Source organism: Empidonax traillii, unplaced genomic scaffold (genome assembly GCF_003031625.1).
Source record: "Empidonax traillii isolate 1590-97213 ecotype Southwest subspecies unplaced genomic scaffold, ASM303162v1 scaffold69:size3087049, whole genome shotgun sequence".
NCBI lineage: Eukaryota > Metazoa > Chordata > Aves > Passeriformes > Tyrannidae > Empidonax > Empidonax traillii.
In genome coordinates, this window is record NW_020955262.1 from 1,012,262 (window position 1) to 1,027,099 (window position 14,838).

The 14,838-nt window shown below is 38.9% G+C and overlaps 1 protein-coding gene across 1 annotated transcript in view; it reads left to right on the plus strand.

Annotated features, from left to right (window-relative positions):
• Nucleotides 1-14,838, plus strand: part of PTPRC (protein tyrosine phosphatase, receptor type C) — a 59,153-nt gene that overhangs the window by 22,014 nt on the left and 22,301 nt on the right. The window contains exons 3-8 of the mRNA XM_027880406.1: nt 10,993-11,019; nt 11,457-11,594; nt 12,198-12,284; nt 12,742-12,771; nt 13,539-13,757; nt 14,363-14,464. Coding sequence (XP_027736207.1) covers nt 10,993-11,019; nt 11,457-11,594; nt 12,198-12,284; nt 12,742-12,771; nt 13,539-13,757; nt 14,363-14,464 — 603 coding nt within the window. The remainder of the gene's footprint in view (nt 1-10,992; nt 11,020-11,456; nt 11,595-12,197; nt 12,285-12,741; nt 12,772-13,538; nt 13,758-14,362; nt 14,465-14,838) is intronic.

Sequence of the window (14,838 nt, forward strand, 5' to 3'; positions counted from 1 at the left end):
CTGTGAGCAGAGTAAAGTTCTTCCATTCCAAGCCTTTATTTTCATTTCCTGAAACATTCAGCATACTCCATCTTTTAGGAAAGAACAGTCAGCGCAGCATTTAAAGCAAAAACAGATGAACTGTTTTCACCTCTTTTTGCTTATGATCATCAGATGGTTTGTTAGTTAAAGCTGGAGCTCACATCTCATGTTTTTTATAATGATAACAGCAAATAGAGAAAAAAGCAACAGATTTGAAATGCCGTGAATGGCACAGAGTTGGGCACCAAAATTGCTGATTTGATTTCAAAAGAAAAATATAGAAGGAATGGGGTTCAAGAAATCACTTTCACTTAACATTTTTTTTATTGAATTCAGGAGGAGTTGAGTGTACTCAGCTCTCTTCTGAAATCTGTTCGTCATTGCTTCTGACATGACGTGAAGTACAGGTCCCTTCTTGATAGTGCTGGCTCAGCTTCCCTGAAGGGACAGAGCCCAGGTCTTGCAAAAATTTGGAGATAGTGGGAGGCTTTCACATGTGTGTGCAGGGCCCTCTGGGGAGCTCCAGTTCTAGGAGTTTCTCTCTTTGCAGCCCTATGACTGTTCCTGTTTATGCAATCAGACAGATGTGAGCATATTTTTTTATGGCGCTTTCAGATCCCCTGTCTGCAAACTTCATGATTTTAAATGGATATCTAATTGCAATATGCCACTGTCTCCACTTTGCATGGGATGTTACACAGGCACAGAAATGAAGGGTACACCCAACCACTCATGCAGTACGTGACTGAAAATGGGAATCCCTGTGTAGGACTTGGTCACAATCCCAGTTTTTCTCATTCTGGCTGAGTACAAAATGGATTTCAGGTTATATATCAAATATAGGCAATTTTGATTAAATAGTGGTAATTTCTGCTTTTCAATAAAAAATTATTGATAAATTTTAAAAGGCAGTTTTCTAAATGATAATTATATGCTTTCCTGAATGATTTACTTCTCAAATGATTTTTGAATTAGTAATGGTGGTAGAATCTGACTCTTACATGATGCTTCCTATCAACATTTTGTGTGTATATATTACTGTGTTTTAAATTGTACCCTAACAAGCATGCAGTTGATTTAGCTGTTGGTCAGTGAATACTGTTTGTCACAATATTTTATGAATACCAAAAATGTTTTTCAGTAGCATATTTGATGAAGGATATTCAGTTCTGATCATGTTTGCCCTGAATGTCTGGAGGAAAATTTAAAAAGTGAGGATAGTAGCCAAGTAAAATCACTCTCCCTTGAAAGAAAGAGAGTTTGCTGGGTGCAGCTGGCAGCCCCGGGAGGGCGAGGAAGCTGCCCAGCAGGCAGAGTTGGTATGGGAACGGTTCTTCACTGAGCTGCATGATTTTTTTTCCCTCTGTACTCTCTCTCCTTTCAAGAAACAGAAGCTAGTTGTCTATCAGCCAGTGCTGGTTAGGATCTTCTCCTCATACTGGAAGAAATCTGGGTCATAGGAGATGACTGAGACTAGCAGGATAGTTTAGAGCATTGCTGCTTGGAGATGTGAGGCTGGGACTTCAGCTCAGGGAGCAAAGGGACTGCTGAGGGTCCTGTTAAGCTCGGAGCAAGAAGCTGTAGAAATAAAAATGACAGATCACTGGAAAAGGAAATTTTTGTGCCACATCTTTATTCTGATTTGTGCCTTTCTGTGGCAGTTAAGAATCTTTCAAAGGCTGAGACTGTGCAGGCAGAGTAACTGAGCGTAGTGAAACCCAGCACTGTGCACTGGAGGTGCAGAGCAATGGCACACGCATTACTCTACTGTGGAATAAAGCAGCTAGTTTTCTTTAACCCTGAACTGAACAACCATCAGAGAATTCAACTAAAACTTAATTTGGGGAGTAGGTAAAGTCAGATCCTCACTCAGATCTTAACTGTGACTCCAGTGTGCTCATCTGAAACTGTTCTCTTCAAAGACAGCAGCTGACTCCCCCAGCCCCAGCATTTGGCTATGTAATAGAGTTGCTTCAGTAGCACCAAATATCACTGCAATCCAAGAAGTTTTTAGGGGCTATTAAAAGGATGGATTTATGAATTTGCACAATACTAGAATGTTTTTTGGGGATCTTGTTTGTAGAGTAGGTTTTTTCTAAGAATTTGTGCTTGGTTGTTTTTCTTTTAGTATTTATTTTGTAACATTGGAAATGTTCCTTTCCTTTTTTCCATTTTGTCTGACTCAGACATTGAAGAATACTCATATTCCTTCATTATAAATAATATGAAATGAAGATAAGCAACCTGACCTTGAAATTCAGACTTTCATCTGAAACTTTTACTGGCTCAGAATGAAATGTGTATCTAAGGTTACCAGAAAAAAAAAAAAAAAAGGCAAAAAAAAAGCTTAAATGAAATGTTATGGTGTTTTTTCAGAACCCCTGTGTTTTCTTTCCATTTTTGATTGTGTTTTGATCCCATTTTGTAGGACAGCTAAGTATTTGCAAATCCAGGTGATGTCAATTGGAGACAGAGATGTTCAGAGCAGTTGAATATCAACTGTTTACCCTCCTCCCTCTGCTCCCCCAGGCCAGTTAGCTATTTTTATTTGGGTTTTTAACATAGCAGAAGATCAGAGAAAAAAACTATTGCAAAAAGGAATAACTCACAGGTAGATGTCATTTCTTGAAAAAAAAGTTCATTTCCTTTTAAAAATCACTGGCTGAATTTTTTTGAAAATCACTGATTAGAGTCCTCACTGAGATAATGCTCCCAGTAAGTACAGAGCTGTTGATGCAAAGACTTCATGCTAATAGGTCTCTAGCAAACAGAAGATATTTCTGGTTTCAACAGGCTTCATGTTGTCAGTGGCTAAAATGTTGATGCTAGAATCATAGACTCATAGAAAGGCTTGGGTTGGAAGGGATTTTAAAGATCATCTAGTTCCATCCCCTACTCTTCATATGGTACTAAACTGTTTATGCTTTGAAGTTTGAGCTGATTAATGATAATTTAGAGAGATATTTTCAAGTTGTTTCTGTTTTTTAGAGCAAAGGACCCATTTTCTATTGCTAGCAAAATTACATAAAAAGCAATATGCAATCAGGAAGAACTACAAAACCAGATAATGCTTTAATCTTGAAGGGGCTCAGAGATATCTGCCTCTGAGATTCAGAGAAGCAAGTCAGATATTTAAATCAACCATGGTCCAGTGAAAAAGTCTGAGATGAAGAAGTTTACCCCTACCTCACACTCACTTTATCACAGTCATTTCTCAGCTGTAGCCCCTTTTCCTGATCAAAACTCTTTAGAACTGAGTTGCCTTCAGCTGTCCTCCATAGCTCCTCAGGACTAATAGAGTTGGTAATTGCAAAAACACGGGAGCAGGAATTGAGAGGACAATGTAATAGCTCTGAGTTCTTTCCTCCTTCTGCTTGCCATAAACAATATCCATTCAGCAAACCTAGAGGCAGCCTGTCCGTATCACTACCAAAAGCACTGTGGAGATCAAGGAAGGTACAGCAGGGCTAGAAAAATCATGACTGAAGTTAGGGACTGGGTAGCAGACAAGTTTAGCGTGGTAACAACGTGGATCTGGCTCATGACTTTGTGTGTGCACAAATACTGACAATATATAGAGGACAAAGCAAATATTAGCACAGTTTTTCTGTTGTGTGTAGCACAAAATTGCCAAGCAAATATCACATCTTCCAGTCCTCGTGGACAGGTGTTTCTTTATGACTGTGGATAGCAGCCAGTGCTTCATAGTGGAAGTAACTGTTACATCAGGGTTTGATATTCTCCTCCCTTGCAGACAATTCACAGGGTGACAAGTACTCCCTGCAAAGCAGCCTGGACTTTATCCCAGAGATTACCACCCCCCCACCACATCATATTAATGAACCTGTACAACTAAAAATAATTACCCATGCAAATGTGGTGAAAAGGAGTTCAACAGGGAAATTTCATGCCTGCACTAGAGAAGTGGTTTAGCACTAAGATAGGTCTGATTGCTTGAGCATGTGGGTGCTATGGTAACTCAGCTTCACCATTTGGAAGCACTTGAGCTCTAAACCGCAGTAAGCTGCACCCTCTTCCTTTTGAGGAGGGTTCTGTAGAAGAAAGGCAGAAGTAAGCAGCACTAGAGAAACCACAGAGCAGCAAAGGTGTCGTTAGCTGTAGTTGTACAAGTGGGTTACTGCAGTTAAAGTCGTCCTAGGAAGACTGAGGATGTCATTTAAAGTACGGTGCAGGGATATTGTGCCTGCTAAGCATACAATATTCCTGCATATTTATTTTAGGTTTTTCAAGAGGTGTGTACCTGGCAAAAAGGGCTTGATTTGCTGCTTTTGGTTTTTATTCTACTTGGGGTTTATGGTTTTGAGAAATTCTACGTATCACTGGTAGCAAATGTTGCTTCCATTAAATAAATATTTCCTGGTGGAAATGTCTGTTTTGATCTGTGTTTTTATTTTTCTCTGGAAAAATTAAACTCTTATGTTTATTTGGCATAGTCAGAACCAGAAAATTACTTTTTGTGAGTGATCAGAAGTATTTAATTTCATTTCAGTCTAGCTGAGGAAAAATAGTATTTCAGGATTTTCCTTGTGCTTTTTTTTCCTCATCCTTTTCTTAAGACAGGCTCAGTATGTTAGCAGAAGTTACACCTGGTATTAATTTGTTTTAGCTGATGAATGCTGACAAACTTTGATGTTTGTATTTCCCCCTTTTTCCTGAGCTTATAGCATTATGTTCCTCCTTGTATCTGTCAGCTGTAAATTCTTAATTCTGTCTCTTTCTTCTGGCTGCTGCCCTTGTAGTTGATTGCTGGTTAATTTGAATTTTTCTCCTTCTCCGTTGCTGTAAATGCTGATTACGCTTATAGTTGACTCTGAAATAGAGAAGGGTAGAGATAACTCCAGTTCTGGAAGGTGGGCAGCAAGGAAAGAGTCATAGAACAAGCATGAATTTCAGAGGTGAGTTTTCACCAACAATTTAATACCACATTAGCTGTAGTGTAGTCCTGCACTTATTCCTGAGCTGTGCTCTGCAGGATGAGCCGAGGCTTCCCCAGTGCAATTCAGGTCTGAGCACTGGCAAGTGTCTTGGGAACATAAAGGCTTTTTACTCCACATGTTTTAAACACAGATTAAAAGTGGTAAGAAAGAATGCCAGGATCAGGCTCTGAGGCAACAGTGCAGTGTGTTAAGGAGTGGTTATGGGAGACAATTATTAATGAACTTGTACAAAAGGAAATCTTTCAAGAAATCAAATGGAAACTATTTTAGTTATCATTCTGAGGAGTCAGAATGGATGTTGCTGATGCCGAAAGGGGAACAATCAGCATTTCTCAATCAGAACTCTTATGAATTCTGTTAAATTAAAATTTACTGTTCCAAGATTATATCCTCAATATCTGGTGAAAATAAATATTGTCAATGCTGCCCATGGGAAATACATTATAATATTTATTTAATTCTAATTCCTATGATTGGTATAGGGGTATGAAGACTTTTACCAATTAGATTATGGATAACTTTGAAGTGATTTGACGGCTGCATCTTCAGTGACCACAGGAGTGAGGGTTTTTAGGGCCCTCCCAGTTACACAAGAAAATTCTACACTATAAACTCAAATGAGTAGTTTATTTTCTGACTCAGAGCATGCAAAATTTCACATATTTTTAATATGAAGTTTATATGTCATTTTTAAAATCAGTTTTCAAAAAGCAGCAATTTGTCTGGAAACTAGGAAAGGATTTGGGTTTTCCCCCCACCCCCAGAGTCAGTGATAAAGAATCAAGTGTAATTCTGCAGTTTGTGATTATGAAAGCACTTCAGCACACATGATCCCACGTATAACATTTGAGGGGTCCTCTGTGGTGTAGGATTACTCAGATGTTGAAGTGTTTGCTAATCTATTCTTAGGTCTGCACAGATTTGTTTATAAAGTAGCAATGGATCCCTTTATTTTGTGTTTGCAGCAAAAAGAAGCAGTAACATCTCTGGCCCTGATGCTCATTTACTTTAAGGTCTCTTTAGCTGGTTCTGGCAGCACAAGGGAGCCTTAAAGTAGGTGTGAATTACATCCTATCCCACTTGAAGTTTAAAAATAAATCAAAGAAGGGCAGCTGGCAGCAGTTTGTAAGGCTCCTTGCCTTACTCACCCTTCACCTCCCACCAGGAACTGTTCTTTTTTTTGCAATTTAGTATTGGCTTGCAGTGGAGCTGCAATGTCTGTGCTGTTTGCTAGAAGACCCCCTCAGAGAGCTTTACTCCATCTGAACAAGTAGACCACATCCTGTTGCGTTCTGTGCAGATGTGAAGAGCCCTGACCCTGCTGAAGCTGAGCTGTTCAGCTGTAAAGAGAGAGGAGACAGAATCTGGACCTACACAAGCTGTTGGTGTAAAATGCTGCCCGGTGGGGGTTGCTGGGGTCTGTCCAATATGCCAAAGGCTGGAGAGATCCTGGGAAAAGGGCAGTAGCTCTGCAGAATCACTGAGCATTTTTCCTGGCAGCAAAACCCAGCTGCCAACTGTTTTACAGACGCGAGGCCGAGAGGAAGGATTACTTCCTCTGCCCCCTCCCAGCTCTGGCAAAGACACGCGGAGTACAGCTGGATGTGAAGAGCCAGCTGGTATGGTACCACGCTAGATAAAACACCAAATGCACTGTTAGAAGAAGAGGCATCCTCCTTTCCACACTTCTCTATGGTGTATTTTCCAAGGAATGCAATCCTGCAGCAATCCTGTGCTCAGAGGGGACAGCCTGAGCAAGTGCAGTCCCCTGCCCAGCCCTGCAGGAAATACAAAACTGGGTCCACTTTACTCACTGTGCAAATTAAGCAGCAGAATGGAATTAAAAGGCATGTTCCCTGTCATCAGCTAATGTATTTTCACACCTATAAACGTGATATTTTTAGGCTCTTAATGCCAATTCAACAGTATCTCCATCTTATCAGTTGGAGTTTGAGTTATTAATAACATCACACACACGGGAAATGTGTGCTGGCACTTCCTTCTGCTGGAGAAGATCAGACCCTGGATTTACTTGAAATACAGCATCTTTTAACATATTCTAGGGCCGAGTTGTATCCTGCTGAGTCGCTTAGTCCTGCCAAGTGGAAAGCATTTTCCTTAGAGGGCAGCAATAAACTGTCTCCTTATATGACTGTACTTAGATGGGTGTGACCACAGTTCAGTGCAGTGGGTGCAGTCAGTACTGCAGAGGTGATGTAGCAGCTGCTGCACTCCCAAATGGGACCCAGGCAGCCTGCTGTCCTAAGGCTTTGAAGTGATAGACTTTTATTTTTGGCGGCCTGGTTCCTTTGACAGTTTTTCCATTTTCTCTTCTTGTTGAACATTGAAAGGTTTCTTCATAATGCAGTAGTCTCATGTTTCACTCACAGGGCCTGTGTGTCTTTGAGCTTTCAGGTGAGAGTGGTCAGCTCATTTGTGTTTTTAGGTGTATTTTGTTGGCAGCCTGTCATTCCACCTAAAACCTCTCTTTCTTCCAGCAGCTGCATTCTGTCTGCCAACTGGTAGCCAGAGAGGAAAGGGAATGAAAGCAATTAGCCAGATTCCCATCTGCCTTTGGGATGTGCTGATTATATCCTTTTCCAGGGCACCTGCTTATGGCCAGATCTGCTCAAACATTACTGATGAATTGCAAATCTCTTAGTCAAGTCAGCAGGAACCAACTGGTGACCAAATCAGGAGAAGGGAAAGGGAAGTTTAGAGAAGTTCCTTCAGTAGTAGGATCTTTGTGTATGCTCTAATTCTTCCACTTGAATTATCTACACATGCTGTTTTCAAAATGTCCTATGACTGGATGCGGTTTAAATTTTGAGAAAAGGATCCTGTGTAAACTCATACAAACTTGATTAGTTTGGTAATCATCAGGCTTTCATAGTGCACAGCACGTTTTTTGGAGGGTTAGATATCCTTATTAAATTTTAAAAGATATTTTTAGATTGCAGCCTTCAAACTTCCAGAGTTATGTTTTAGAACATAGACATGAGCAGACAGTTTTGTCTTCGAGTTTAACTTTTTTCGCCCGAGGTTGACTCAGACATATTTGTCTCTGCTGTGGGACATTTTTGAAAAAATAAATGAGTTGTAGCAATATACCTTCTAATCTTGGAGTAGCAGAGTCTGCTCTATTGGGATCCTTCTCTAATTTGCTTCGTTTTACCCAGTATCTCTCAATAAGGTCACACAAGGAAATGTATCTGCTTTGCTGTTTGAGAGGATTTTTTAGTGTTCTGGTGCCACCTATTGAATTCTTTTCAACTGCATCCTATTCCATAGCCATAATAAAGCATGTCAGAGAATAGAATCACAGAAGAGCAGGAGACTTTTAAAATGCTTAGAAGGATGTAAAACTGCCATGAAATTTTGGTAAAAATGCCAGTGCTTAATTGGAGGGGGAAAAGGGGCAATCTAGGACTGTTCCAAACTGTTTTAAGACCCTGGTCTGAGAAGGCAGTTGGACTAAACAACTTCTTGAGGTCACTTCTAGCCTGAAATTCCATGATTATGTGTAACATTTAGCATCTGTCACTGTGAATGAGCAATAAACCTCACACTAAACTGAAGCTAGTAGTTCTAGTCTTTAATTTACAAGGGATGGGGAGAATTACCTTCTTAAGGAAGTGAATGAGGCATCCAGAAACAACACTGTGACAAGCTTATGAGCCCACTACTTGGAAGAGGGAACTTTGATGTATGTGTATTTTTGTCCCCATTATGTTTGCATGAGAGATCAGTAAATAGCTTGAAAAGTATTTCTGAATGTTTCACTAATCTCTGAGCAGAGTTTAATTTAGAATGTTTTCTGCAACTTCTAGTATTCTGTTCTTGGAAAAGTTTTCTAAGTGAAAATTGATCTGTGTAGATGCTCACAGAAAATTAATTTTTGGCTTGAGGTATATCTGATGTGCTGAACCAGAGTAAGATTTGGGAAGGAAGGGGAATAATTGATTCTTCAACTTTGGAAATAAACGAATCCCATAATGGAATTTAGAGTGACCAACTGCCAGTTTTCAAACACTGAATTTTAAAAGAAAATGTGAAAATGCATTCAAAGTTAATTGCCCATGACAAATATGAATGGATATAAATGTTAGCTTTTACAAGGTTCCTTGGCATTTTCATATATATAATTAGATTATGCAATTGTTGTAAAGAAATGTTCCAGACAGGAGATTTCAAATGCTGAAGGTACACTGATAGTTCAAAGGATCAGCTATGTTTTTGTTTCTGATCTGCAACACTTCTCAGATCAGGAGATCTGCTAACATTCTGTAGCTTTGAAAAGAATTTGTGATCTGTGTCTCAATTGAGAATATGTGGAGAATGAATTAACATACTAGACCTGTTAATATAGCGGCTTCTAAACCCATGTCATTCTGTCTGTTGTCTGTCTATTACTTTTTTAGACATTATTCTCTAATAATTAGGAGCAATTTTATTTTGACAGTTTCATATGATTTCAGGCAAAGTGTAGGCAGACCATGTCCCCATGTCATGGACCAAATTTTAGGCAACATCTCTGCCCACTTCTGTAAAGAAAGAAATAGCTGTCTCTGCATCAGTGTTTTTAGCTGAGCTTCATTTGACTTCTGTTGATACTTTTTCTGTAGAATATCAGATTACCAGCTTTTTCCAAATTTTAATTTGTAGTAAGAGATCTTGAATAATGTGCAGCCCACAAGAAATTCAACTGCTCACTAGAAAAATATTTACAAGACATTAGTTTTGTTTACATTCATATTCATATCATGGCTTATATACACACTTCATGACAGTTCTGAGCACAAAGAAATTGCTCACTGTCCACAGGGGGATTTTTTAATGGCTCTTGTTGGTCTTCTGAACTGTCCACACGGCTGTTGAGCAGCCAAGACCTGTGCTGCTGCTTGTCAATAAGGATAAAACCTTAGGAGTTCCAGGAGCTCTGCCAATGTTGATCTTCTATGTCAGAGATGAGAGACGTGGTTTTGATGCTGGCAAGTGGACAGGGCAAGAGAACGTGTATCTTTCATAAGTATTGCAGTTTGTCACATAAACCTGATTTTTTTGCTTTAAAGGTTGAAGGAATTTGTTTTCAAAAGAGTAGAGATACAGCAGTTGTGAAGTGCCATGTAGGGAAGCTGAAGTAACAGAGAAATTATAAACAGGGAAGTAATGTCTGAACAACACATGTTCCACAGAAAAAAAGATATATAAATTCCAAGATACAAATATAGTGGGAAACGACTAGTAGAAAAAGAGAGAGAGAGGAGGAGAAAGGAAGGGACAGGTGGGTGAAAGTTCATGGAATAGCCCCAGCAAGGAGTGTATGAATAAGTGGGTTTGTTCCTTGTTGAAAGCATAGCAGGCTGCTTTAGAGGGATATGTCTGGAGGGAACTTTGGGGATGGATTTCAGGATTCTTGTGTCAAAGTGGAAGTTTATAATCCTCAAAATTACTAAAAGATCGTGGCCTTCCAGTACTTAAAGAGGACTTATAAAAATGAGGGAGAATGATTTTTTAAGTGGGCAGATACTGATAGGACAAGGGAGAATGGTTTCAAGCCTAAAAAAGATGAAGGATTGAGATTAGATGTTAGGAGGAAATTCTTTACTCCTGTGAGGGTGGTGTGGCACTGGAACAGATTGCCCAGAGAAGTTGTGGATGCTCTGTCCCTGGAAGTGTTCAAGGACAGGCTGGATGGGACCCTGAACAACCTGATCTAGTGTGTGGCATCTCTGCCCATGGCAGGGGTGTTTGAACTAAGTGATCTTTAAGATCTCTTCCAACCCAGGCTATTCTGTGATTCTATGATTCTATGATCATATACTTCATTTTTTTGGGGGGTCTGGTTGTTGCTACATCCAATAAATATTTCTTAAGAATGTATAATTCCACTGGAAAAGATAAGCTGATAATTGCAAGGAAGGAATGTGTCTTTTTTTATTTTTAGCATATGATTGTGTTTAATGCCTTGAAAGTTTAATTTAAGCTTTCTCTCTCTCTTTCTCTTTTTCAGGAGAAGATGCAGCAACGACCACACCTGGTAAGAAACTTAGTTTACATGGACAGAACTGCATTGAATTTCTTTCTTTTTTTCTGACAATTTCTTCATTCCTTTACCCACACATGGTTACTTCACAGAGTGTGTCATTCACTTCACGAAATGAAATATGCTGTCTTGGTAGGCAAGAATAACAGATAAGTCTGGTTTTGAGTAATGCATTTGAGTATATTTTAAAATGCAACATTTAGCGTGAAAGAGGTACAGTCAACCCCAAAAAGGTTTATACTCACTGGATGTTCATCTGACAACTGTTGGACCCCCTAACACTCTGGGTGTTCAGTGTGCCTTTGCTTACTAACAAATTCCCAGTGTGAGAGTGCTCCAGCACTGCGTTCCTGTGTTGTGGACAGCTCTGTGTTCCTCCTTGGGCGGGCAGACTCCGAGCATTAACAAAACTGCTGTACCTCTCACCACAGGTGTCTCTCCTGCAGACAGCACATACTTCTCCACGCACTCAGGCTCCATCCCTGCCAAGGAACTCATCAATCCACCACACGACAGCACTGCTGCCCTCACCACACGCACTCCCATTGCCTCCGAGAGTCCTTCACCAGGTTTGCCGTCTTCCCTTAGATGTCACTACCCGCTCTCAGAATTATAGGGGAAGACTAAGTAGTTCAACATCAAGGTAGCCTTTTCAGCTTATGGTTCAGCAAATGGAAAAGTTGCCTGCAGTTTGGCACAGGATTATTACCAGGACCTGGTATCTGAAGGCCGAGTCTTGCAGTCACCGCAGCAGTATCAAAATGCCAGCTGCTGTCAACAAGGCTGCTGCCAGTGCAAGAGCAATAGGAATGGGCCTGAAAGAGAATATAGAAACCTGTCTCTGGTTTATAAGCAGGGGGATAAATATTGAGCTATAGTAAGTCATATAGTGAGCAAGACGTGATCTGGCAAATGAGCACTACAAGAGTTCCTTGCACCTCAGAAAATTCATTTGTAAGTGGTATACTCCTAAAAATTTGCTTCCTTCTTAAATACTCATTTTCTATTATATTTGCTATCCTAACATTACTTTCCTTTCAGCTTTCTTCTCCAAGTTACAAAAATCCTTTAAGAGCGGGAAAGGGCTGTGATATAAGAGATTTCTGACGTCAAAGCAATATGAAAAAATGAATTTCACTTTTAATGCTGATACGTTGTTTATTTCCTTACAGATGATTACAATTCAACATCCTTGCACAGCACCACCTCACCAGCCAGCACGCCAGCAAACACTGGGATCACCCCCACTCACACAATAGGTGACAAACTTGCACACAGTTACCACAATTACGATGCTTGAAGCACAGAAAATGTGCTAGAATGAGGCAATTCATTCTGAATTTCTGTTATCAAATAAGCATACAAATCAAGCATACAGCTGTATTAAACTTTAGGGTGCTTTTAGGCATCTGTGTGTGATTTTGGAATATTCTTGTGTAACTTCGTATACAGAAATATTATTAAAGACAGTTTGATTTCTAGTTCAGTGATGTCATTGAAAAATTGTGAAACACACTTGATCTCTAAAATAACTAGTAAACAATGGGGTTTTATATATAGCTGATGTTTTCTTCCCTATTTCAAATGCAAGAGGAGTGCTAGGTAAGTTTACTTGTATTGAATATATTTGATGAAGAGTTTGGGACAGTATTGGTCACCCTTCTCCAGTGCTCTGTGGAAAAAAACAAACCTTCATTTTGTTTCCTTTTCTTATAGGAACCACAGTGACAACTCCATTACCTTGTGGTAAGAACCAAACCTCTTATTCTCTCTCAGTCTTGAAATGTGACCAAATAGTAAAGTCAAATGCAGAAAATTGGTAAAGCTGATAAAATATTAAAAAAGAAAAGAAAAAACTAATCAGTTAGCATCTTGAGTTATTTTATAAAATGTCTTCCAGTTCTAGAAGAAGTAGGAATAAAGTTATTAACAATTCTAGTCTTCTCACTTCCACTTCCAGTTCTCTGGAATTGCCCTGCGTTAACAACTGTTGATATCAGGCCTGCAGAATTGATCAACTTCATCCCACTAGGCCCTCTCTCGTTTTTCCCCATCATGCTGATAATCCCATGGTGTAAAGTGCAATTCATAAGTCACGTAGAACTAAAGTTTAGACATTGATTTATCCCTCTTCAGAATTAGAGGCCTCTGTAATTTTCAAGAATAGACCATAGCCATTATTTACTCAATGGAAACAAATGATCTAACGTTTCAAAACAAAGCATTTCACTTTGATGTAACATTTTAAATGAAAGTAAATCTGTTTCTGGAATGTTCATACTTTTAGTTTTCTTAACTAGAGAATTATTGAAAAGAATATTTTACTAAGGAAATTTTCTGTTTTGACTAAACATTTTTCTTAAGTAAAAGATAAATAAAAAGCAAAAATAAAGATTGAGGAGCAGATAATATTCAGTATTTTCTGATTCTTAAAACACATGGAGGTGCCATAAAACATTTAATTTTTTTAAAAAAAATTGTCATAAAGCCTTTGTTTGCTCTTTTTCTTTTAGGTGGTGGTATTTCTAGCAGCATAAGTAAAGAATACGAGAATAACACAGTTGACGTTGTGCTGAGAAATCTCACAATATCCAGAGAATATGTCATTGTGGAGGAGAACAAAAGGATAATTGCAAGTTCCAGCACCCATACAGTATTGCTTCGGAAATGCATGAAATACACAGTCCAAGTTACAAACTGTCCAGACAGTTATAATTTTACTGTTCCAACAGGTAGGTATAGAAGGGATTTAGTAGGGTTTCTTTTTTTTGATGGCGTTTTTAGTTGGTTTTGTTTTGTGTTCTTTTTTTTTCTTTCTTTATTTCTTTTTTTTTTAATATGTAGTCATTCAGCTTCCCTGGGTTTCAGTATCTATTTTTGTCTCTTTTGAGAGAATCAGATGAAAGTTTTTTATACTTTGTACTTGATTTGCAAGATATTTTTAAGTTGCACATTAAAACCCCTCAGTATTTTCTTGAAGTATAATGTAATAAAACTCGTAATTTTCTCACTGTTAAGGGAAAAAGGAATTAAACTACATTGACAATATGCAGTGTGATAAGCAATAGCAAGACCAGCCACCACTTCAAAGCTGCTATTTATGCTGAAAATTTGGACTAAAATTTCCATTTATTATTTAAATGTCATGGTGTCTTTACCTCGTGTAGGCTTTTTCAACTTTTACCTTCCCTTCCTTGTTAAATTCTTTGTATATTACCCTGTGCCAATTGTTTCTTTATATTGCAGAGCAAGTAAAAAATATAAAAGAGCAAAACTGTTATTTAAAGAATCAATATAAAGAATGTCACAGGGATGCATAATATTAATTCTATTTCAGTTGACAGTCAACCTCTTGAAGTTGAGAACGAAACCAACGTGTCTGCACAGCTATGTTGGAATAGCTCACTTGCCTGTGCTTATGTGAATGCCACCTGCGAAGGTAAGTCCCTTCTAAAATATTATAAAAGATGATTATTTATTTATTCATTCCTTTTTACAAGCAATGCTGATGTTGTCTTTAATGACAGATTTAGCCTTTTGTCAGATTTAAATTAATTGTTCCAGTTTGAGGGAAGGGTAGTTTAGAATTTCTGATATCAGCAGTCTGGGGACTGCCATCCCCACACACTGCAGATCTGGGGAAAGTACAAACCCAGAGAGATCTTTTGCTGAGTTCATCAGCTTCACAAATTGCAGGCTTCTGGAGATTTTGGGTCCTGCTTGGATGTCTGTAGGGGAGCTGAATGTTTTGGAAATCCTGCAGTTGGTGAGTCTGCTGTGAGCTGATCCCTTGCAGGCTGCCTGGGCAACTGG